At 37.9% G+C, this 23,291-nt stretch overlaps 2 protein-coding genes across 5 annotated transcripts in view; one reads left to right on the forward strand and one right to left on the reverse strand.

Annotated features, from left to right (window-relative positions):
* The window catches only part of LOC109692159 (protein CutA homolog), a 23,054-nt gene extending 20,074 nt beyond the window's left edge, over positions 1-2,980 (reverse strand). For 2 of the 4 annotated variants that reach the window (XM_020172615.2, XM_074051136.1), the window contains exon 1: positions 266-2,698. Coding sequence is in view for 1 of the 4 variants with exons in the window: in XM_074051135.1 (XP_073907236.1) it covers positions 2,071-2,091 (21 nt within the window). In the remaining 3 variants the exon portion in view is untranslated. Of the gene's footprint in view, positions 1-265; positions 2,699-2,923 lie in introns of those variants that run through there. The other 2 variants (XM_074051138.1, XM_074051135.1) reach the window with 2 other exon arrangements.
* Psmd5 (proteasome 26S subunit, non-ATPase 5) lies at positions 2,912-21,940 on the forward strand. The gene is made up of 10 exons (XM_020172616.2): positions 2,912-3,263; positions 8,445-8,589; positions 9,541-9,654; positions 10,026-10,154; positions 12,015-12,124; positions 13,796-13,938; positions 15,800-15,991; positions 17,465-17,574; positions 18,235-18,375; positions 21,328-21,940. Exons 1-10 carry the CDS (start codon positions 3,064-3,066, stop codon positions 21,583-21,585), a joined length of 1,542 nt encoding a protein of 513 aa, XP_020028205.1. The 5' UTR covers positions 2,912-3,063; the 3' UTR covers positions 21,586-21,940.
* Positions 21,941-23,291: the final 1,351 nt, after the last annotated feature.

A 23,291-nucleotide genomic window follows, 5' to 3' on the forward strand; every position in this document is an offset into this window, starting at 1 on the left:
GGGGTGGGGGCAGAAATGACCCAAACATTGTATGCACATATAAATAAAAAAAAGTGCTTTATAAAATGTATGACTGCATCACCATCTGAAGAGCACCTATTCTCATTTGTGATTGAAAAACTTGTGTCTGTAAAAATATATGGTTAGAGAAAATAAGACTAATTCTAAGAAAACCTTTATAATTTAAGAACACTAAGATAAATCAGGATCAAGATCTTTTATATCTATTACATCAATAAAAATGGACAATGTTATGACCATTTACCTCAGATCCTCAGATGATTTCCTGAGATGAATTCCCAAGTTTAACACAAGGCCCTGCACAGAGTTTACACAGTGTTTGTTCAATGACTAAATGTTATAGACATGTGACTGCTGATTCTAAGAATGATGGTAGAGATGCAGGTGATGTTGAGATAATGACAGAAGGATAGCAAGAGACTGTTATTTGGAAGACATAACCTCTAGATATTCTTCATCCTTCAATTCAAGACACCTCTACTCTCTTCAGATTCAATTCCAAGGTTAGATTCCAGAAGTCCAATTCTGCCTTTACAGCTTTGGCAGGCTCTTCAGATATATTAAGTCTTTACCATTGCCGGAAGGTCCAGGCACTTCTGGCACTTTTTATTCTCCACCTTTTCTCCTTCTTACAGGATTCTGGCAGTCTCAGACTCTGAGAAAGACTCAGATTTCCCCTCAGACTCAGATCCTGCATTCATCTCCATCATCCACTTCATCATCTTTCTTTCTTGGACTCCTTTGATTTTGAAGGTTCTTCTGCACCACTTTATAGATATACAGCAATTTACCACAACTTTTTTCAAGCCAAACTTCAGTCCTGGAAAGGATCCCTATCAACTGCAATATTGGTGAGGACTGAAGACTGGCAGTAAAACAGCATTCAATTCAATTCCCTTATATTTACCTCTGGTGGCAGGGACTTGTTTTCTTCCTCATCTATAGATATAGACTCTCTTATCACCGAAGATTGAGTAGCTCATTATTTTCACTATTCTTGCTATTGATGAATTTATAACTCACCCATCTTGCAGACTCTATGGACTTTTTCTTCTTCATTTTGACTTCATCAACTCTAGGAAAACATACATACTATTTCGCAGCATCCTCTCAAAGTTCCCACTAAGCTTTATTAAAAATGGCTGTCTTATGTCATCCATCACCTCTTTAACCATTAATAAAGTATCAGCGATGTTGTAATGTTGCCATGTTCTTTTTTTTAAAACATACAGTGAGGGTTTAGATCTATGAAGTCAGCAAAGTAGTCAAACGTTTGTTTGCTGCAATACCACCTGAATGCTTCAATTATACAATAATACAAGGACTGGAGAAAGCTAGTGCCTTCCCAGGGAAAAACCACATCAACATTAGGAACAAAGAATATTAAGTCAGGTTGTTGGGACTTTTGTTTGTAATAAGTAAGACTCCAAATTCAAATTTTTTTTGTCTGTTACATTAACTTAGGGCCTCGTAGACAAACGATTGAGAAACCATTCCAAAAAGAGGGCAGTGATTATAGATACTTCGGGGTGTGATCGCCAGAACACAGGAGGGCGTTTTGTTGTTGTTGTTTTTTATCTTTTTCCAGAAGACGAAGGAGATTAAGGTCTTGTAATGCTGCAATGATTTTTATCATTTTGTCACCTGAGCCCTGAGGCACTGGCACAAAAAAATGAGGGAAATCCTGACCTTAGTTTCCTCTAAGCTTTCCCGATTTTTGTCTATTTCCTTAAAAATATGGGAGGCATGCACTTCCAAAAGAGATTCATCTTGTTGGAGCCAACGTGGTTATTTTTTCTGGGATTTACTGTGTCTAGAATTTACCTTGAATTCCCTACTATGGGGGCTACAAGCAGCTTTCTGCAAGCTCAAAAGTGTCACAGGCCTCCAGCTAGGCTCTGCAAGATTTCCTGTAACTGTGACCACATTCTGTCGGGGTGGGGGGGTTGAGGGGAAACTCTGTAACTAACTTGTTTCTCTGTAACTGACTTGTCTTTCTGACCACCTGCGAACCATATACTGCAAAAACCCCTTGGTTACATTACCCACCTGGGGGGGTACATAACTCATCTCCTGACACTGATCCGGGCTCAGGGCTTTGAGAATTTATCTCCAGAGTCTGGTAGAATTATAAAATTCCTGCTTCCTGCAAAGTGGTCTCGGTGACTTTGTTTCCCTCGCTGTTTCCCGCAACAATCTGCTTGAAACTGGGAACCTGCTGAGGAATCTCTGATCAATCTCTCCAACTTCTTGAAATACTTGGGTGTCAACTCAGCGTTTAATGGTTCTTCCTCTCCCATCAACCTCACATTTCGCAAACAGCAGCAACTTTTAAACGTCTCAAACCGTATCTGGATTGCCCTGACCGCTGGTTTCCACCAGATACCTACAAGATCCGTTTGGCATGGTTGCAAATGGCTTTGAGGTCGTTGGCTGCCCCTTTATGGTCTGCTACTCTACTGAGAAAGTTAAGGCGGCCTCCATTTCCCCGGTGCTTATATCACAGGAATGCACAACATCTTGGAGTAGACCGAGAAATTTCTCCACGCAGGACCAATGCGACCTGTTTTTCTTAATCAGGCGTACCGTTGACTCATCGAGGCCAAAATGGTACCCACAGCCGTATCACTCACGCCTTGGTCCACCTTCTGGAAAACCTCTTTCCTGCCTTCCAGAGGTAGGCGCCTCCGCCTCGTTTTGATAGGCTCGGGATCCGATTCTCCCAAGCACGCCGCCCCGCCCAGAGCAACTTCCGCCGCCGCTCTCTGCTGCCAGAGCTTGATTCGGGGCCATTTAACTGCCGGTAAGCCCTCATCCGCTCTGTTCCGCCTGCCGGACACCCGGCAAAGGTTAGCCCTCCCATTGTTTACCAAACTGCTAGAAACTCGGACGCGTAACCTACTCTGCACAGGCTGGAAGCACAACACAGCTGGCGACCTTTGACTCTTCATAATTGACCTTATCTCGCGAGACTTGGCGGACCCAACAGAAGGCTGCACCAAGCAGATATCGCGAGACTTAGAGAAGAGCCGCGGGAACCTAATGAGTGGGCCGGCTGGAGCCGGCAAGATGGCGGCGCAGGCGCTGGCGCTGTTGAGGGAGGTGGCGCGGCTCGAAGCGCCGCTGGAGGAGTTGCGCGCGCTGCAGTCCGTGGTACAAGCTGTGCCGCTCAGGGAGCTTCGAGAGCAAGCGGCGGAGTTGCACCTCGGTCCTCTTTTCTCTCTGCTTAATGAAAACCATCGGTGAGAGAACCCTGGGGCTTGAGCAGGGATGAGAGCTCCCCCAAGCAAGTATGGAAACGGGAGTGGGTGGGGGCGACGGGAGTGATTTTCCCTGTTGCAGCGGAGGCCTTAATTGCAGAGAGTGAAGAACCGTGGGCTGAGAGTCAGGAGTTGTGGTTTAAGGCCAGCCGCGGAGGGGTGGCCCTGGGCATGTTTGCTGTGGTCGCCTAGCCTCACTGCTTATCCATGAAGTAGCCACGGGAGAAGAAAAGCAAGGTTGCCACCTGCAAAAAACTCCACAGCCTGTGTACCAGTGCTTGACTTTTCTCCTCCTCTGCTATCCTGGCAATATGGCAAGATCCATGAACATTTTAACTTGACACACCTTTTAATTTCAGTTATTGCTGTTACAGAAATTTTAGAAATGCAAGTAGACGCTTATAAAATGTGCTGTGCCTGTAGGAATTTTCATAGCAGATGGTGTGTGACAGCAAAAAACTAAGAACAACCTAAATATTTATTGAAAAGAGATTGTAGGTAAATTATACATTACTGTGTAACACTATGCTATGTGACATTATGCTGCTATTTAAAATAATTGAGGTTGATCTATATATGTCGATATGGAAAGAGCTCTAATATTTGTTCTTCAGTGCAAAAAGAAAATTTCAAAGCTTGTGATTCCATTGTGTGTAAATGTTTCATAATGGGTATAGCATGGGATTATCTGCAGAGATACAGTAGAAATTGTTAGCAAGGAAATGAGAGTTAAAAATGTTAGGACTGCAACTTTTGATTTAATACACATCTTTAGTGTTCAATTAAAAACACTTTAATAATTTGATCACTTAAACGAATTATAAGATGTTTGTGATACAGAATTTAAAAGTCACCTTTTCACTTGAAAAGATAATTCTGGATCAACACTGGATTATTTCAGAGGGCCCCCTTGCTCTGACCTAAGGTATTTCCCCTTTTCATGTTTCTCTCATTAACTACATTAGTTACCATTATTCAAGTCTACCTGTGAAATGTTTCTTACGTAGTCTCTCTTTAATGTAGGCTCTCGTTCTCTTCCATTTACTAGGGCTGTTGTGTTAATCTTGACACTCATTACCTCTAAGTTTACTTTTCTAACTAGTCCTTTGCACCCTGCAACCCCCGGTGAACTTCTCATGTCAGTTGGTTCAAATCTTTTCCCTTGCCTACAGTGTAAAATCATGTCTTCTTAGTCTGGTATTTGGGCCATTTCCAGTGTATTTCCATCCTACTTTAGCAGCCTCATTTTCTGCCTTTACTCCACTTATATTTCATCTAATCTACCTACCCTGTCACACCACTGATGTTCCCTAGAGTATGACTTGCACTTTCTCAACTTTATTCCTACCAATCCTTCTAATTTAAATGCCCTCATCTCTCTGTTACTTCAGTTGCAAGCTCCTAAAGGACTTTATCATTATTTCTGTTAATGATACTTGACATAATTGCCTTGTTCTATGTGTGTATTTCTAGTTTGTAAGTTCTTTGAAGGCAGGGATCATTTTCTGTTTGGTTCTCCTAGCAAAATATGTAATACTATATTTGCCAGATACAAAATGAGGCTCAGCATCTGGAAAGGGTACCTCGTACAACTACAAATTATAGATGAGACTTTCAAAGGCCATACTGCAAGTTGGTAACAGAGATAAAACAGGAACTAACTACAGTGACAGGGAGTTTGAGAAATAAGGCACAAAAAAGGACAGTTTTCTAAATGATGGATGGAGTAGTTTCTAGCAGGCAGTTTAATGGAAATTTAAAGACAGCAGTTCACAACCGAATACATAGTAGATGCCTGTTGCAAATTTATGGGAATGATTCCCCTCTGGATAGTGTTCTGGCGGTCTCCACATACACTGCTATCATCCTGGCTAAACCACATAGGTTACCATATTGGTTCAGGTTCTGATCTTGTGGATATAAGTCTAGAATCTCAGGTTTTTGTGAGGAAAATGAAGTCCTAAGATTACTAATTTACAATGTGGAAATCGAACAAGACTGATTGTGAGTTATTAGCTCTTTGGCATATTGGTACCAAAGAGCCACATATGACCTGGAATTTGTACACTATGCAGCTTAACCTACCACTGTTGTTTTTTCTTCATTTTAAACCAGCTTTATTGAGGTATAATTTATATACAATGAACTGCATGTAATGTATAATTTGACAAGTTTTACTATGTGTGTATGCCTGTGAAACCATTCCCACAATAAGATAATAAATATATCTTTCACTCCCAGAAGTTTCTTCATGCCCCTTGGTAATCCCTCCCCCACCTCGGCAAGGCAACCACTGGTCTGCTTTCTATCACTATAGATAAGGTTACTGGGGTTTTGACTCGTGGGGGGGGGGAAGTATTATATATGTGGAGTCATGGAGTGTGCACTCTTGATATTTTTTACACAAAATAATTATTTTGAACTTTATCCATGCAGTGTGAATAAAGAGTTTGTTCCTTTTCATTGCTGAGTAGTAGTCTGTTGTATGGATGTGCTGAAATTTGTTTATCCATTTTCTAGTTGATAAACATTTGAGTTGTTTTCTTTTTGGGGATATTATAACAACACTGCTATGAACATTCATGTACAAGTTTTTACATAGAAGTATTTTCTCTTTGAGTAACATTCATTAATCAATAGAATGGCTGATTAATATGGTAGTAGACATTTTAACTTCTTAAGAAACTGACAAATTGTTTTCCAAAGACGTTATACCATTTTACATTTCCACGAACAGTATATGAAAGAAAGTAGATTTATAGACCTAAATATAAAAATTAAACTATAAAACTTCAGGGGAAAACATTTTGTGACCTTGGGTTCAGCAAATTTCTTTGATATGACATCAAAAACGTGTTCTCTAAAAGAACAAAGTTATCAATTGGAATTCATCAAAATTAAACATTCTAGTTAAGAGAATGAAAAGAAAGGGGCCAGGGAGGGGAGAATAGGGAGTCTTCAATGGTTCCAGTATTTCAGGTTGGGAATTAAAAAAAGTTCAGAAGATTAATGATGGTGTGGTTGCACAGTAGTGTGAATGTGCTTATTCCCACAGTACTGTATGCCTGAAGAATTATTAAAATGGGTGAATGATCCCAAGTTGGCTTCTTTTTTTGTTTTTAGATGTTGCCCAGGGTGGCCTTGAACTCTCAAACAATTCGTCTGCCTTAGCCTCTGAAGTAGTTGTGACTACAGGCCATAAACCACCGTGCCTGGCTTTAATCACAGTTGTTTTAAAAAAGGAAAAGAAACCCACATCCAGAAGCAGTCACTCGCCATATCTCTTTGTTTCTCTCCCTCAGCACTTGCAAACCAAGATTTGTCTATTCTGGACATTTCATATAAATAAAATCATCATCAAAAAGAAGCCTTTTCTGTCTGGCTTCTCTGCAAAGTATTTTCAAGGCAGTCTTGTATTGCAGCATGCATGAGTACTTTCCCCTTCTTATTACTGAAAAGAGTTCCTTGCGTGCCTATACCACATTGTATTTATCCGTTTATTAGTTGATGGACATTTAGGTTGTTTCTACTGTTACAAATATTTGTGTACAGACTTTTGTGTAATTATGTCTTCAATTATTGGGTATAGAAACATTCTTTGTTACTTCCTTAGGCTCAGTTATACAAAGTGGAATCCCTGAGTTAAGAAGAGTATTTCATTTTTGGCTAGGCATGGTGGCTTATTTCTATAATCTCAGCTACTTAAGCAGCAATCAGGGAGATTGAGAGGGTCGAGGTTTGAGGCCACCCTAGTCAAAAAGTTAATGAGATTACATACACACACACACACACACACACACACACATACCTGAATTAGTAAACTCAGGAAGGTGGGGTGCAATTGTGATCCCAACCATGTGTGAGGAGGTAGGAAGGAGGCAGTCTGAGGCCCACATCTATCCAAAAAAAATAACCAAAGCAAAAAGGATTGGGGACATGGCTTAAGTGTTAAAGCACCTACCTACCTAACAAGCATAAGAGGCCCTGAGTTCAAACCCTAATATCGCAAAAAAGTAAGACTATGTTCATTTTTAAGTCTTTTGTATTCCTTAGTCACCATATAGAAAAATTGTATCCGTTTAAATATGTGTACTCCTATTACTAGTTTATTAGCCCACTTTTGTACTGTCTATTAAGAGACAAGGAAATTACTCTTGAAACAGGACCTGTATCTACAACTGGTAGTCATCAAGTTATGATTAACTTAGCTTTCTATTAGTTTTTTTGTCTTCTCCCTCTTCATTCCCACTACTACTTCCCTGGTTCACGCCTTCATCACCTCCCAAATGTATTGCCTTCTAATTTGAAAGTTCTTTCTGTAGTCATCCTTCTCTGTAGAAATGACCCACTTCCTAATAAACTTGAACTTAAAAAAAAGAAAAGAAAGTTCTTTCTCTAAGACTGATGCAGAGTGACATTTCTTTTTTTTTTTTTGCACATGCCAAGCAAATGGTCTGTGTACCCAGACCCAAACTGACTCTGTTTGTCGGATCTCAGGTGTCACTTCTTTATTTAAAGCGACTCCTTGGCTTGCCATTGCTTTATGAAAAAGCCTAAATTCCAAGCATGACATAAGAGACCTCTCGGTCTGGTTTTGTGCATCTTTCCAGTTTCATTTCTTACATTGATTCACCCTTTTTTCCACAGCTCTCCCTCATTGTGACCCCAGTCCTACCAAGTGCCATGTGGTTCCTTAAAAGTATTAACACTGTCTTATTCCTCTGTGTTTTTTCATGTGCTACTACTCCTGGAGTAAAAGTACCTGGAACACTTTTCTTCTGGATTGCTCTTTCTTTTTCCTAAAATTTAGATCAGGTATACCCATCTGAGATGCCTTCCCTATACCTTGTATTCTTTTTTAAGCTCCTATAGCTTTTAGCTGTACCCTATATCATTTATCTATCTGGATTATAGTTGCTTTTTTTTTTTCCTGTATCTTTCATGAGACTGCGCTCTTTGAGACTAGAGAATATTTATTACCCTTCCTTTTAGTTCCAACACAGGCATGACAAATAATAGGTATGTAGTAAATGTTTAATGAGTGAGTAGAAGAAAAGTCTTTGTGGAGGAAATCTTCAGTGAGTGAAGCTTCAACTATTAAGCTGTTGTTTCCAATGTGACAGGACATGAATGAACTAATGAGATCTATGGTGTCTCCTTTAGGGAACAGATTACTTTGTGTGTATCCATTCTGGAGAGATTGCTCCAAGCTGTGGAGCCAGTCCACGTGGCCAGGAACCTCAGGGTTGATCTTCAGAGGGGACTGACTCACCCCGATGACTCTGTAAAAATCCTCACTCTGTCCCAGGTATGAAATTTTACTGGCACTAACATTGATCACCTGTCTGAGCCAGGTTCTGTGCTGGGTACCAGTCCCTCCCAGTTCCTAAGATATGTCTATTCTGTTGTGCCTAGCTAACTATAATCTCTAAATATAAGCTAAAGTAAAGAGTTTCTTCTAAGTAACATGTTGATCGTTGATTAATCAAATACTGACTAAATTCCTTTGACATGCTAGGTATTGCGCCATATGCCTTTGGAATTATCTAGATAAATCTGTTTTTTCTTTAAGTAACTCCTAGTCTAGAGAAAAAGATTCTCAGGTGTTGAGCAGCTACTCTGCCATGTTGAATCCTGTCTCAGTGCTATTATCAAGGTCATTAAGCTCATAAGTTAGTAATTGTTACCCTGGCAACTGAAACATCCTGCTGTTGAGTGAAGAGCTGCCACTGATGTCTAGCTACTGAAGTGTTGGGAACTAAGCAGTTAGTTCTTGGTAGATCCTCTGCTGCTTTTCCTTTTCTTCTCTAAATTATTTATTCAGTAACAAGGGGAAAGGCAATAGATTTTTTTCATTGACCATATCTATATCAGATGCTGTAGTAGGTGCCTTGGCTATCTGTCTCATTTAATCTTCATAACAACCCTGAAATTAAGTATCATTTTCCTATTTTACAAATAAAAAATTAGACTTAAGGAAGTTACTTAATTTGCTCAAACTCATTGCACTTAAAAATTGATGATTGGGATTTGTATTGTTACTCATTGACCTAACTCCTCTGTTTATCCATTGAATTTTTCTTTCCATTTAAAGATATCACTATGCCATATATGTGTTTGGCTTTAATGAATTAGAGTCATTGTGATTTTTTAATGAGTTATCAGTAGTTATAATCACTAACTCCTAAAATAATTGCTAGGGAAATTTTGAACATGAGTTCACATGTGCTGTACCTTAGAAGAGTATCTTATTTTTCAGGTTGGAAGAATTGTTGAAAATTCAGATGCTGTAACTGAGATTCTAAATAATCCTGAACTACTAAAACAAATTGTTTATTGCATTGGTGGAGAGAATCTATCTGTAGCTAAAGCGGTGAGTTTGCTAGAACCATCAACAAACATGTAGAGACATTAGTATCTTAGAGTTTAAAAAGGCCTTCTAAATTGAGAGATAAAAGTTTAGAATGGATGATTTGTGGAACTGATTTTATAACCTCATATAGATAATATCAAATAAATAAATGGTTAATAAATAGTGAACTTCTGTTTTCTAGGACACATACTTAACTATTTGGTTTACATTGTATTTCTTGATCTTTTTCCAGTTAAAAATAACAATAGCTAACGTGTGAATACTTATTGAATGAGTACATATTATACACTAATTTTCATCATCAATCTTAGGCAATAGATAGGAATATTCTGTATTTTCGTGACTTAAAATATATTTTCTTTCCTTATAAGGCTATCAAATCCCTGTCAAGAATATCACTAACCCAAGCTGGACTGGAGGCTTTATTTGAAAGCAATCTGCTGGATGATTTGAAAACTGTAATGAAGACAAATGACATTGTTCGATACAGGGTATATGAGGTAAGACTGAAAACACACACTTTCTGATGCTTACAGACAGAATGCAGTAAATTTACAATGGAAGGCAAGATGGCTCACTTAATATGCATTTATTGAGCATTGTGTTAGGCATGGTATAAGGTACTGGGGATGTGTTGGAAGTGTTCCCAGCCTGTTTATGGCATAGTAATAAAAAAAATGTGTAGTGTAGTAATAGAGGAGATATCATTGAAAACTAGACTTAATTATTACCAGTAGTAGTAAGAAGAAATGGCTCTTATTTCTACCAGGTTTGTACTGAGCACTAGGCTAAAATTCTCACAAATACTGTCTTTAATTCTCATAGTAAACCTCATATGGTACTGTTATTAACATCACTATTGAAGGAGTAATTGGTTCTTAGTAGGGCTGCGTATCCAAAGTGGAACCCTGTACAATCTTAATTCTATCTCAGAATACTTGCTTACTTTGCATGTCTTGGTATCACTCTACCCGAGTTTTCCTTCTATCTATGTCTGTGTTTTCTTCTCTGACTTCTGGCTTATTATCCCTTATTGAACTTTTAGTTATTGACGTTCATGAAGGTGAACTCCCAATCCCTGCTCTCAATGTAGTCTGTACTCAGACTTAGGCAAGTTTATTCATCTTGTGATTTTAGTTCCAACCTATGTGATGATATGAGACCTTCATATTCAACTGCTTACTCACTTTTGCCCACCTGAATGTATTCCAACACTCTCACACTCATCCACTGCATGCCCCTGATTTAAAAAAAGCAGCAGCAAACTGGCCCTGTCTCAAAATTTGGTATTAGACTTTGAGCTCATTCTTCGTGAGATCTGTTCTTTCTGCCACATAGCTATTCAATCAGCACATTGTGTCCATTTTATTTAAACCTGTATATTTCTCTTCATTAGTATAGCAACCACTACCCTAGACCAACCTATGAGTATTACTTAGCTGGACCACTGTGTTTGCATACAAATATTTTTTTGTTTCCTTTCTTTTTTTGGTGGGACTGGGGTTTGAACCCAGGGCTTAACACTTGCCTACCAGGCGTTCTACCACTTGAGCCACACATACCTACAGTCCCCAAATATTCTATACTGGTCTTGTTCACCTGTATTATAATTAAAAGAACCATGTAACTGCTGTTCTAAAAGCTGCTTAGTAACGAGGTTAGAATGTGGCACTGTGTTCCAGTCTAAGAAAGACTATTGATCTTTCACTTACTTGTTAGAAGCACATATTCCTTCTTGCTCGTTATGCATCAATATGCTGTAATTGAAAGATTTTTTTATCCTTAGTCTATCTTACATGCAGTCAGAATGGCTTGTTCCTCAAATGTGTTGTTTTTTTTTTTAAAGTGACAGAAAGATTGTATATATTTACCGTGTATACTGTAATGTTTTAAAATATGCATAAGAATGATCTTTTTAAAAACCCATATCTGATTCTGTCACTTCTCTGCTTAAAACCTTTCAGTGTCTTATATCTCTCAGTAAATTCTCAGAACATGCTTGTCAAATGAAGTGACTAAGTTGCTGATAGCCTGTGTCAGTAATTTGTTTTTTTGTTTTGTTTTTTTTTGTGGTACTGGGGATTTGTACATGCTAGGAAAGCATTCTATCACTGTTACATATTTTACCTGTGAATGAATGGTCTTAATATTTGTTGTTGCTAATTCGAGCTCTGTACCTGATTGATGATTTCATAGGAATATTCCTAAGCCAAAGTAGTTTTTATATGTTAATGAAAGACAAATAATGGATTTTTTAAAATTCAGTTATACAAAATACCTAGTTGTACATTTAACTTAAAATGAAACCTCACAGATTTGAGGCTATTTGATCTTTTTTTTTTTTTTTTTTAATTTTTCAGCTAATTGTGGAGATTTCTTCTGTGTCATCAGAATCTTTAAACTATTGTACTACAAGTGGATTGGTGACCCAGCTCTTGAGAGAGCTGACTGGTGAGGATGTACTGGTCAGGTGTGTTGACTTAAGAGAGTTTGTAAATCAAAATGTCCTCTTTTAGGTTTGTTTGTTTTTTATGGCACTGGAGTTTGAACTCATGGCTTGTGCTTGCTAGGCAGGCACTCTACCAATTGAGCTATGCCCCCCACCCTCCTCTTTTGCAAGGCCAAGAAACAACCTTGGGACTTAGCTTGATCTTCCATATTAGAGCCTGTGTCCAAGACTCAATCCCATGTCTGATGTGTGTCTTTAGGAAAAGGCCTTCAGAAAATTGTTGATATTATAATATGACAACATAGTGCAACTAAGCAAAGCTCTGCAAGACACTTCAGCTGTTTTCTAGTGACTGTGTCCTCTGTCCCTAGGCAAGTGTGCTCTTAAACAACTGTAGACACATGATAACTGCCATTTTGGATGACTTAGCATTTTATCAGGTGGATTCTTTGGCATTGTTAAATAATAGTACTGTGGCATGATAGATAAAATACCGGCTTTTGCAAAGGATGAAGGGTTGAGCTTGCATACCTTTTTTTGTTTTTTTTTTTTTAACCTATTATCTTATCAGATGATTGTAATGTTTCTACTCAGGCCACTTCACCAGCCCTTTTTTGTGATGGTTTATTTATTTATTTATTTATTTTTATTGTTTTATTATTCATATGTGCATACAAGGCTTGGGTCATTTCTCCCCCCTGCCCCCACCCCCTCCCTTGTGATGGGTTTTTTGAGACAGGGTCCTGCAAACTATTTGCCAGGCTGGCTTCAAACCGCAATCCTAATCTCTGCTTCCTGAGTAGCTAGGATTACAGGTGTGAGCCACTGGCATCCTGCAGAACAGTAACAATTCTTTAAAGAAGATTAAGCAAATTAACCATAGAAACTAATACAGTGGCTGAATTAGGTCCTCAAAATGTTAATTTCAGTATCTTCCATCTCCCTATTCCCTCTACTCCCTAAATTCCTTTTAAATATCTGCCAGATGTTGCCTTATTGATATTCCAGTTTACTACTACATCCATGCTATTGAGCACTTGGTTGACTTGAAGTATCTTGCTGTTATAATAGCATTATAGTTGTCATCTTTCTGTATATGGCTTTTTATGTTTCTTCTATTAAGTGCCTTTCTGATTGTCCTATTTTTTTTAAATGTGACTAAGTTTATTAAACTTATGTATAAATCAGTTGCTAGTTATGTTGTTTCAATGCATTAGAATATCTGAGCCTAATGAAGACATAGAAAAAAATAGTTTAGCAAAACAAATGGAAAGAAAGGCTGGAGGCATAACTCAAGTGGTAGAGCACCTGCCTAGCAAGTGCAAAGCCTTGATTTCTAACCCCAGTACAAACAAAGAAACAAAAAAAAAATGAAATAAGTAAAGCAGAATTAAATCAGCGTTATGTGTATTATGCTCTGACATTTCAAAATGAAACGAAAGCTTAAAAAAATCCTGTGCCTCCAGTTAAAAAGGACAAGATTTAAGTCTAAACTCTTCCTTGTATTAACAAATGTGATTCCAGATAAGTCACTGCAGTTTTGTACATTTTTTGTCCTCATTTAAAAAGTAGAGCCAGTATTATGGACCTTAAAGATTTGGTGGGAAGAATTAAATATAATAACCTATATGAAAACAGTTTTAAGATATGCTACTTATATGCAGAATCTCCTAATTTTGTCTTTCATATTAGAGCGACCTGCATAGAGATGGTGACTTCACTGGCATATACTTATCATGGACGACAGTACCTTGCTCAAGAAGGAATAATTGACCAGATTTCTAATATAATTGTTGGGGCAGATTCAGACCCTTTCTCTAGCTTCTATTTGCCAGGTAAGAAACATTGATACTGTTGGAAATGATAGTACATGTTTGCTTCTGGGTTCTATCAGTTGGGAGAGTCCAGGGGTTGTTCTCCTTAGAGCTGGTTCCTTTCAGAAGATACCCATAGCCACAAAATTCAGTAGCACATTAAAAGGATGATCAACCACAATTATTGATTCACAAATCAATAAATGTAACATGCCACATTAACAAAGTGAAAGACAAAAGACATAAGATCATCTCAATAAGATACCTTAAAAGCAACTGAGGCCAATAGGAAAAGGGGACCAGGAACTAGAGAAAAGGGTAGATCAAAAAGAATTAACCTAGAAGGTAACACACATGCACAGGAAATTAATGTGAGTCAACTCCCTGTATAGCTATCCTTATCTCAACCAGCAAAAACCCTTGTTCCTTCCTATTATGGCTTATACTCTCTCTACAACAAAATTAGAAATAAGGGCAAAATAGTTTCTGCTGGGTATTGAGGGGATAGGGGGGGAGAAGGAGGGGGCGGAGTGGATGGTAAGGGAGGGGGTGGGGGCAGGGGGGAGAAATGAACCAAGCCTTGTATGCACATATGAATAATAATAATAATAAAAAAAGATCATCTCAATAGATACAGAAAAGGCATGTAGCAAAATTCAATATCCTTTCCTCTTAAAAGCTCAACTAGGTATAGAAGGAATGTATTTTAGCACTGTAAAGGCATGTGTGACAAATCCACAGCTAACATTGTACTCTTTGGTGAAAAGTTGAAAGCTTTTCCTCTAAGACCAGAAATGAGACAAGGATGCCCACTTTTACCAGTTCAACTCAACATAGTACTGGAAGTTCTAGCCAGAGCAGTTAGATAAGAGAAAAAGATAAAAGGCTTCCAAATCTGATTAAACTGCTCTCATTTGTAGATGACATGGTCTCATGTATAGAATACTCTTCACCCTACCAAAAGCTGCATTTCTGAACACTAACAAATATATCCAAAAAAAGAAATTAAGGAAACCATCCATTACAATATGATCCAAAAAAAAAACAAAATACATAGGAATACATCTCACTAAGAAAGTGAACAATATGTATACTGAAAAATATAAAATACTGATGAAAATTGAAGACACAAATAGAAAGATACTCCAGGTTTATGGATTGGAAGAATTAATATTGTTAATTGTCCATATCCAAAGCAATTTACAGATTGAGTACAATTTCCAGTAAAATTCCAATGACATTTTTCCCAGAAGTAGAGAAAACAATCCTGAAATTCATGTGGAAGCACAAAATAGCAAAAGAGGTTTTGAGCAAAAAGAACTGAGCCAGAGACATCACACAACCTGACTTTAGAATATACTACAGGCTATAGTAATCAAAACTGTTAGTGACATAAAGTCACACACACACAGACCCATGCGACAGAATAGAGTTCAGAGACTTCTCCATGAATTTATGTTAATTTTTGACAAAGATGCCAACAGCACACAGTGGGAAAAAAACAGCTTTCCCAATAAATGGTGTTGAGACAACTATATATTAATATGCAAAAGAATGAAATTAATCCATATTTCATACCTTATAAAAAATCAACACAATATATCAAAAACTGAAATATAAGACCTTATTCTTTGTCCTGCCTCTTGCATATTATAATACTCAGTATTTTGACCCAGCTCTGTTGCCATTCTGGGGTTTCTATTCCATGTATCAGAGGTTCTTTGATCTCTTTATGGTCTCTGATTTCCAGGCATCACAATACTCTGGCCTATAATTTATTACTATTCTTATGAAAACATAGGACCCACAATTTGTGCTGTCCTATTAAAATATATTTTGTATATGTATCTTTAGTATATTTTTTTTGTATGTATATCTTCAGGATTTGTGAAGTTTTTTGGAAACCTGGCAGTCATGGATAGTCCTCAGCAGATCTGTGAGCGTTATCCTGTCTTTGTGGAAAAAGTGTTTGAAATGATAGAAAGTCAGGACCCCACCATGATTGGTGTAGCTGTAGACACAGTTGGAATCCTGGGGTCCAATGTTGAAGGAAAACAGGTTTTACAGAAAACAGGTTGGTATGCTTGTCTTGGCTTTCTTTAGGTATATTTTAATTTTTGACAAGGATTCAGTACTCAAATACATTTGCTAGTATATTAACTACATTGTAAAAACTACTTCTATGGTTGGCAGTCTTTACCCATGACTGAACTCATCTCTAAAAGTCTCTTAATTTGTACTGAACACCTTTAATTTTTACTTCTCTTTGTTCAGGGTCCTACCAACAATTATGACCAAACACTGTCCTCTTCATCTTTCTTGACTAGTAATTGTTCTACAAAGACTATGTCATGTCCCAGTTCTAACACTAATGTTAGCTTCTAAGTGCTTTAGCCTATAACATATAATCCTTCTGTAGTCCTACAAAGAACATACCATTGTCATTCTCATTTACAGATAAGGTAGCTGAAACTCAGAGAAGTTAAGAAAATTTTCTAAGATCATACAGACTGGGGCAGCTGCTACTCAAATCCAGGTCCTTTGATTCCAATCCTATACACTTTGCCTTATATATGCTGCATTGCGTATAGTTGTATGTTTTAGGTCTGTCACATGGTCTCTGACTACATGCTTATTTTTGTGTTGGTTTAGGTTGGTAGGGACTATGATGCATAAAAGTATACTTTGAAAATTTTCATTTTTCACTTCACATCCATTAGGATCACCATTATTTAAAAATTTAAAAACATAAGGGCTGGCAGAGTAGCTTAAGTAGTAGAGTGTTTTCTTAGCAAGCGTGAGGCCCTAAGTTTAAACTCCAGTATTGCCAAAAAAAAAAAAAAAAAAAAATTACCAAAAAAATGTTAAGGCATAAAATAACAAGTGTTAAGATATAGAGAAATTATAATCCTATGTTTTCTGATGAAAATGTGAAATGGTAAGGAATCACCATGGAAAATAATATGGAAATTCCACATAAAAATTAAACAGAATTGCTGTTTGATCCAGCAATTCTACTTCTAGGTGTATACTCAAAGGTATTAAAAGCAAGGACTCAAGTAGTTGTTTGTACACCCATGTTCATAGTAGCATTATTATAGCTAAAAGAGGTGGAAGCAACCCAATGTTCATTGATTGATAAATGGAGAAACAATGTGTTATGTACATACAATAGAATCTTGCTTTCTCTAACGTGTGATATTGTGACACATGGTACAGGAAGTTGGAGGACATATTAAGTAAAGGAAATCAGACACGAAAGACAGATACTGCATGATTCCACTTAGATGAGGTACATAGAATAGTCAGATTCCTAAAAATTAGAAAATAGGACATTGGTTACCTGGAGTGAGGGTAGGGAGGAATGGAAACTATTGTTTAAGGGGTATTGAGTTTTAGTTTGGATTATTAGAAAAGTTTTAAAGATGGTTAGATGATGGTCATGGTGTACAATAGTGGGAATATACTCAATAGCACTGAACTGTGTGCTTAAAATGGTAAATTTAACACTGTATAAAAAACAACAAAACAACTATTTCTTTCAAAGGAACTCGCTTTGAACGCTTGCTTATAAGAATAGGACATCAAGCAAAGAATGCTTCCATGGAGCTAAAAATTAGATGTTTGGATGCAATTTCGTCTCTTCTGTATTTACCAGTGAGTATTGGGAAATTAATGAAAGGCACTGGGATATGTTTGGGAGAATAAATCAGATATGTCTAAGTCAATATAATACTAGTTAGCTTAATATAAATGTTGACCAAGTAAATGCCATCTTTATCACTTTTAGTAAAAGAAGATAGCTCTCTTTATATGACTAGTGACATTTTTAAGTTAAATGGACTCATACAGTATTAGAACTGAAGAGATCCTAGAGATTGCTTACCCTGTCCCAACAAAAACTGGGAATGTTCTGGGCTGGATTTGAGCAATAATGCTCTAGACTTAGTTAAGATAACATAGCAAGCCAGGCAACAGTGACTCATTCCTGTAATTCTAGCTGCTTGGGAAGCAGAGATCAGGAGGATTGTAGTTTGAGGCTAGCTCCAGCAAAAATCAAGACCCTATCTCAAAAATACCCAATACAAAAAAGAGCTGGCAGAGTGGCTCAAATAGTAGAGAGCCTACCTATCAAGCATGAGGCCCTGAGCTCAAACCCTAGTGCTGCAAAAAAAAGAAAAGAAATTAACCCAGGTTTTCTGACTTGCAAATATGTCCTTTTCTCCAGACAAGTTAACTTCATTGTGAGATTTTCTTTTCTTCATCATGAGATTTTTTTTTTTTTCTTTTCTTTTCTTTTCTTTTTTTTCTCTGTAGCCTGAGCAGCAGACTGATGACCTCCTGAGGATGACCGAATCCTGGTTTTCCTGTTTATCTCGGGACCCACTGGAGCTCTTTCGTGGTATCAGTAATCAGCCCTTCCCTGAACTACACTGTGCTGCCTTAAAAGTGTTCACGGTAGGTACTCCTCTACTTTGGGCCTTCTGGAACTGTGCCAGTTCAACTCATGCCTACTTAAAATTGGCCAGTCCTAATGCCATACTCTGGGAATGGACCCACTTACAACACAGGTGCTGCCCTCTGTTACTTTAGAGACCAATGAGGGAGACAGATGGTAAGCATTTTGAGATTGGGTCTCCATATTAGGTACTGTTTGAGGCTTAACAGGGTGCTTTTGGATCACAGAATTAATTCCAAGCTCCTTATCTCATGGTCAGTCTACCCAGTCCTCATCTTCTTCCTGAGCCTTCTTTCCTGGCACTTCCCTTTTGGTACTTAATGCTCTAGTGATGCCAACTTGCTTGTTTCATATGTCTGGACCTTCACTATGCTTTCTGCATCCAACACTCTTTCCTAACTTTGCTTATTAACCTCTCATTTATTCTTCAAAAACTAACTCAGGCTGGTGAAGTGGCTCCAGTGATAAAGCTTCTACCTAGCAAGCATGAAGCCCTGAGTTTAAACCCAGTACCACCACCAAAAAAAAAAAAAAGTAGTTCAGGTATCTCTTCATTTTGCCCAGACTGACAAGGTTGAGTTAAATGATGTTGGCTCTTGTATCATATTCATTCAGCATTTACTTGTTGAATTTGTTTGCTAGATGTAGAAAATTTAACAGTGCACAAAATTTTATAAAGACTTCCCTGCCAGGCATGATGGTTCCTCACACCTGTAATTCCAGCTACTGGGGAGGATCATGGATCAAATCCAACCCAGGCAAAAAGTTAGTGAGATCTTATCTCAACAAACAAAGCCAATCATGGTGGCATTTGTCTCTGATCCCAATTACATGGGAAGTATAGGTGGGAAGATTGTGGTCTGAGGCCAGCTCTGGGCAAAAAATGCAAGACCCTATCTGAAAAATAACCTAAAAGGAAAAAGAGATGGTGGCATGACTTAAGTGGTAGAACACTTGCCTAGCAGGTGTAAGGCTCTGAGTTCAATCCCCACTACCACCAAAAAACAAAAGACTTTCCTTTCTGAAACTTCCTGTCTATCGAGAGAGCCAGACAGTAAATATAATAGTAAAGTTCCTTTCGTAATTACAGCTGTGTTAAGAAATGTACCTGTGTGTACTATTTACTGTATTGGTTTGAAAATGTTTATTAATTGATCCTTCCTCTATTAGCAGAGTTTGTGGAGAGTAAGGACCATATCTGATTTATCTTTGTAGCCCCAGCTCTTACCATAGTCTCTGGGCTCATAGATATGTAGCGTTTACTTCCCTAGTCTTACCATAATGTGATGTAGGCAGCATGGTAGGCCTAGCTGGTAGGGGAAGACAGAGAAAGCTTCCTGGGGATGTAATATGTGATCTGAGTCTTGAAGGATATGGATATTCCTATCATGGTCCTATCATGCTTTTAGACTACTTCACCATTGTCATCAGACAAGATTGCCACTTTGGCACCTGCTTTGGTATCTCATTAGTTTATTTTGGTTTTGGTCTTCTACCTTATTGTCTGCTTAGGTGACTATGGTTGTAGAGATAATTTTTGATTTGCTGGTTGGGATGACTAGTTTTATTTCCGGCCACTTTTCATCTGTGGCTGCTGTTGTCTAGGCTAGTGCTTCTCAGATATTAATTCCAGGGATCTTATTGAGCTGGAGCATGTGATTCAGTAATTCTAAGATGAAGCTTGAGATCCAGACGATGCTGTGCTGCTGGTTTCTGAAATGCATTTCAAGAACAAGAAACTGTAAACTCATCCCTTGTTCTTCATTAGAATGTAATAACATTAATGTTTCTTATTCATTATTTTAAATTTTGAGGAAAAATGAAAAATTGAAAATTTTAAAATCATATTATATGCCTTTGTTGTATTTCATTTTAGTTTTATTACTTGTTTTCATACCTTTCTCCCTTTACTCCCCTGCCCTGAGAAATCATAATAACAAATTTAGGACATATAGGCCCATAAGTGATTTCATATTTCTATTACATGTTGTGTGTATAAGCAAAGTACAGTATTTTATATATTCTTTGTGCAGTATTTTATATATTTTATAAATGGTATCATGTTACTCATAGAACTTTGCAATTTGCTTTTTCTCTTCATTATATTTTTAAAATATACCAATTTTAAAAGAAGTAATGAGAAAGTCAGTATTTCATTGAATAGTCATAGTGTATCATTCTTCTGCAAATGAAGATTTAGATAGCATCTATACAAATGATATTACCATGAACATTCTCAAACGTATTATCTTGTGTATGTATTTGAGTGTCTTTAGGATAGTCTTTTCTTCTCTAGTTTTTGCTGTTAATTTTCCACTGTTGTAATTATGCCTTGTGTATGAGTTAAATCTTGTGTATGACTTTTTTCATGTCATTATCTATTGTTTGTAAACAATTAGTCTTAGTGTTTATTTTTTGTTGCTATATACTATAATTACTTAACCATTCCCCCATTATTTGGTATTTATATTGTAGCTTTCACACTGTGATGAATATCTTTTTTTTTTAATTTTTATTTTATTCATATGTGCATACAATGTTTGGGTCATTTCCCCCCCTTCCCCCTGCCCAAACTGTGATGAATGTCTTTATGTACAGTTTTTTTAACATTTAGCGTTGGGTTTAATTTGTTTGTAAGGCTCACGCTACCACGTTTCTAAGTATTATGCCATCCCACTAACAAACTTGGTTTTTGGTTTTTTTTTTTTTTTTTTGGTGGGAGTGGGGTTTGAACTCAGGACCTCAAGCTTGCAAAGCAACTTGAGCCATACCTCTGGTCCATTTTGCTGTGGTTATTTTGGAGATGGGAGTCTTATGAATTATTAGCCTCAAACCTCCATTCTCCCAGTCTCAGCCTCCCATATAACTATTACAGACATGAACCACCAGCACCCAGCTCAAACTTAACTTCTTAAGGCCAAAGGAATTATTGTTTCTGCCTTCTATTTCAGGCCATTGCAAACCAACCCTGGGCTCAGAAACTTATGTTTAACAGCCCAGGTTTTGTAGAATATGTGATGGACCGGTCTGTGGAGCATGACAAAGCTTCAAAGGATGCCAAGTATGAACTGGTAAAAGCCCTTGCCAATTCCAAAACAATTGCAGAAATCTTTGGGAACCCAAATTATTTGAGACTTAGAACATACTTGAGTGAAGGTCCATACTATGTAAAACCTGTTTCCACAACAGCAGTGGAAGGTGCTGATTGATTTCTTCTAGAGTCTAAAGCAGGGGACCATGTTTTGACCAGCACTTCTCTGAAGGCATTTGGCTGCAACTGTGTCTTATAAAACAGACTTCCCTCTTCCCAGAGCTATCATGGAGTATCTAATGCAACATCACCAACATTGTTCTGTATCTACCCTGAAATACGAAGTGGAACCAGGAGTTTGAAATACGTTAAAAGCAAGCAAATAGGATCACAAGAGAACTAGTGTTCTTCAGATTCTTGTGACTACCTTAATCTTTGCAATAAAGTGAAAGTTTTGATCTCAGAAAAGTTCCATGTATGTACTCATGGTCTGATTTAAGAATCTGCTTCAAATAAAATGAAACCAAAGTGTTTCTAAATTCTCTTCATTCTCTCTCTCTCTCTCTCTCTCTCTCTCTCTCTCTCTCTCTCTCTCTTTCTGTCCTTTTTTCTCTTCTGATTCTATTTTAAAAGTAATCTTGAATATATTTTTGAAAAACTAGTAGTTTGGAATCAAGTTATATTCTCCATGTAAGAAACAAATACTTTTTGTTTCCATTATTCCTTTGAAAAGCAGACACAAATAAATCTCTAAAAAAGTGTGGGGTTTTTTTGTTTTTGTTTTTGTTGCTGTTTGTTTGGGGGTTTTTGTTTTGTTTTGGCATACTGGGGTTCAAACTCATAGCCTTATGCCTGCTAGGCAAGTGCTGTACCACTTGGGCCATATCCAAGCCCTTCTTTTAAGGCTTTTTGCTATTTATCAATTAATTTCACCCTATTGTAGTTTTGAGAGAAGGAGAGTGATGATATTAGTCAGAAAGGTCCCTAAACTGTCATTTATTGGCAGGTCATCATTGTTAAGGGTTTTGCCTTTCATTTTTCTGATCATAAACTATCTTGAATTGATGAGAGGGAAGCTGACTTCTAACAACCAGAGTTAGAAAGGGCAACATGTATAAAGTAGGACGCCATCTCCTTAATTTACAAAGGGTAATCTTCCTTTTTATTGCCAAATTATATCCATATGTTTTCCAGGGTCCTCTCACAGCATAGCATTCTGCACACCACATCCCCTGTTCAAAGGTTTCTTTACAATCCTGTTGTCTGAGAGTCAGCTTCAGAACTGAGAGATGTAAGGCTGGATCATGGTTCAAGTGGAAGGTCCTGAGTTCAAATTCCAGTACCACCTGCCCCTACTCTACTGTGCAGAAGACTCCTGCATCTCATGCCATCACAGCTATTGTCAGAGAGGTAGTTTCTACTTGAGACTACTGAGAGAAACAGCAAGTGGTACACTCCAGATCCCAACTCCAAGGCTTCAAGGCCCCAAGCTACTACTGGATACTGGAGCTGCTGCTAGAGTGCATTCTACATCTCTCCATCCCTGAGGCTCTGCCACCATTATATACCATGCTTATTCACAATATTGTACCATTTCCAAACTGAGTTGCTGCGGGTCCCTGCCCCCTGGAACTAGCTGCCTAGAAGGCACTCCACCTCCCTTGTCCCACTCGCAGCATCCTGCCCCTGGCTACTTCGAGCCTGGGCTTAGCTGAACAGCTGTGACCCCAGCTCTTGAGTCCACATGGTGCCCTGCCCCTCCAGGAGTAGGCCCAATGGAGAAGGCATGCCCCTCAGTGCCTAAACCAACCTGATGCCTTGACCTGGGCCAAACTGAGCTTTGACCCAGAGGAACAACTACAACATTAGTGCTTGAACTTCCAT

The sequence above is a fragment of the Castor canadensis genome, chromosome 13, assembly GCF_047511655.1.
Source record: "Castor canadensis chromosome 13, mCasCan1.hap1v2, whole genome shotgun sequence".
Classification (NCBI taxonomy): Eukaryota; Metazoa; Chordata; class Mammalia; order Rodentia; family Castoridae; genus Castor; species Castor canadensis.

What these genes read in the sequence shown, in the direction of transcription:
- Psmd5 (XM_020172616.2), top strand. Translation starts at nt 3,064, where the DNA reads ATGAGTGGGCCGGCTGGAGCCGGCAAGATGGCGGCGCAGGCGCTGGCG. An exon ending in CTGCTTAATGAAAACCATCG is followed by an intron (nt 3,264 to 8,444) that starts GTGAGAGAACCC and finishes TGTCTCCTTTAG; the next exon opens with GGAACAGATTACTTTGTGTG. An exon ending in ACAGGTTTTACAGAAAACAG is followed by an intron (nt 15,992 to 17,464) that starts GTTGGTATGCTT and finishes TTTCTTTCAAAG; the next exon opens with GAACTCGCTTTGAACGCTTG.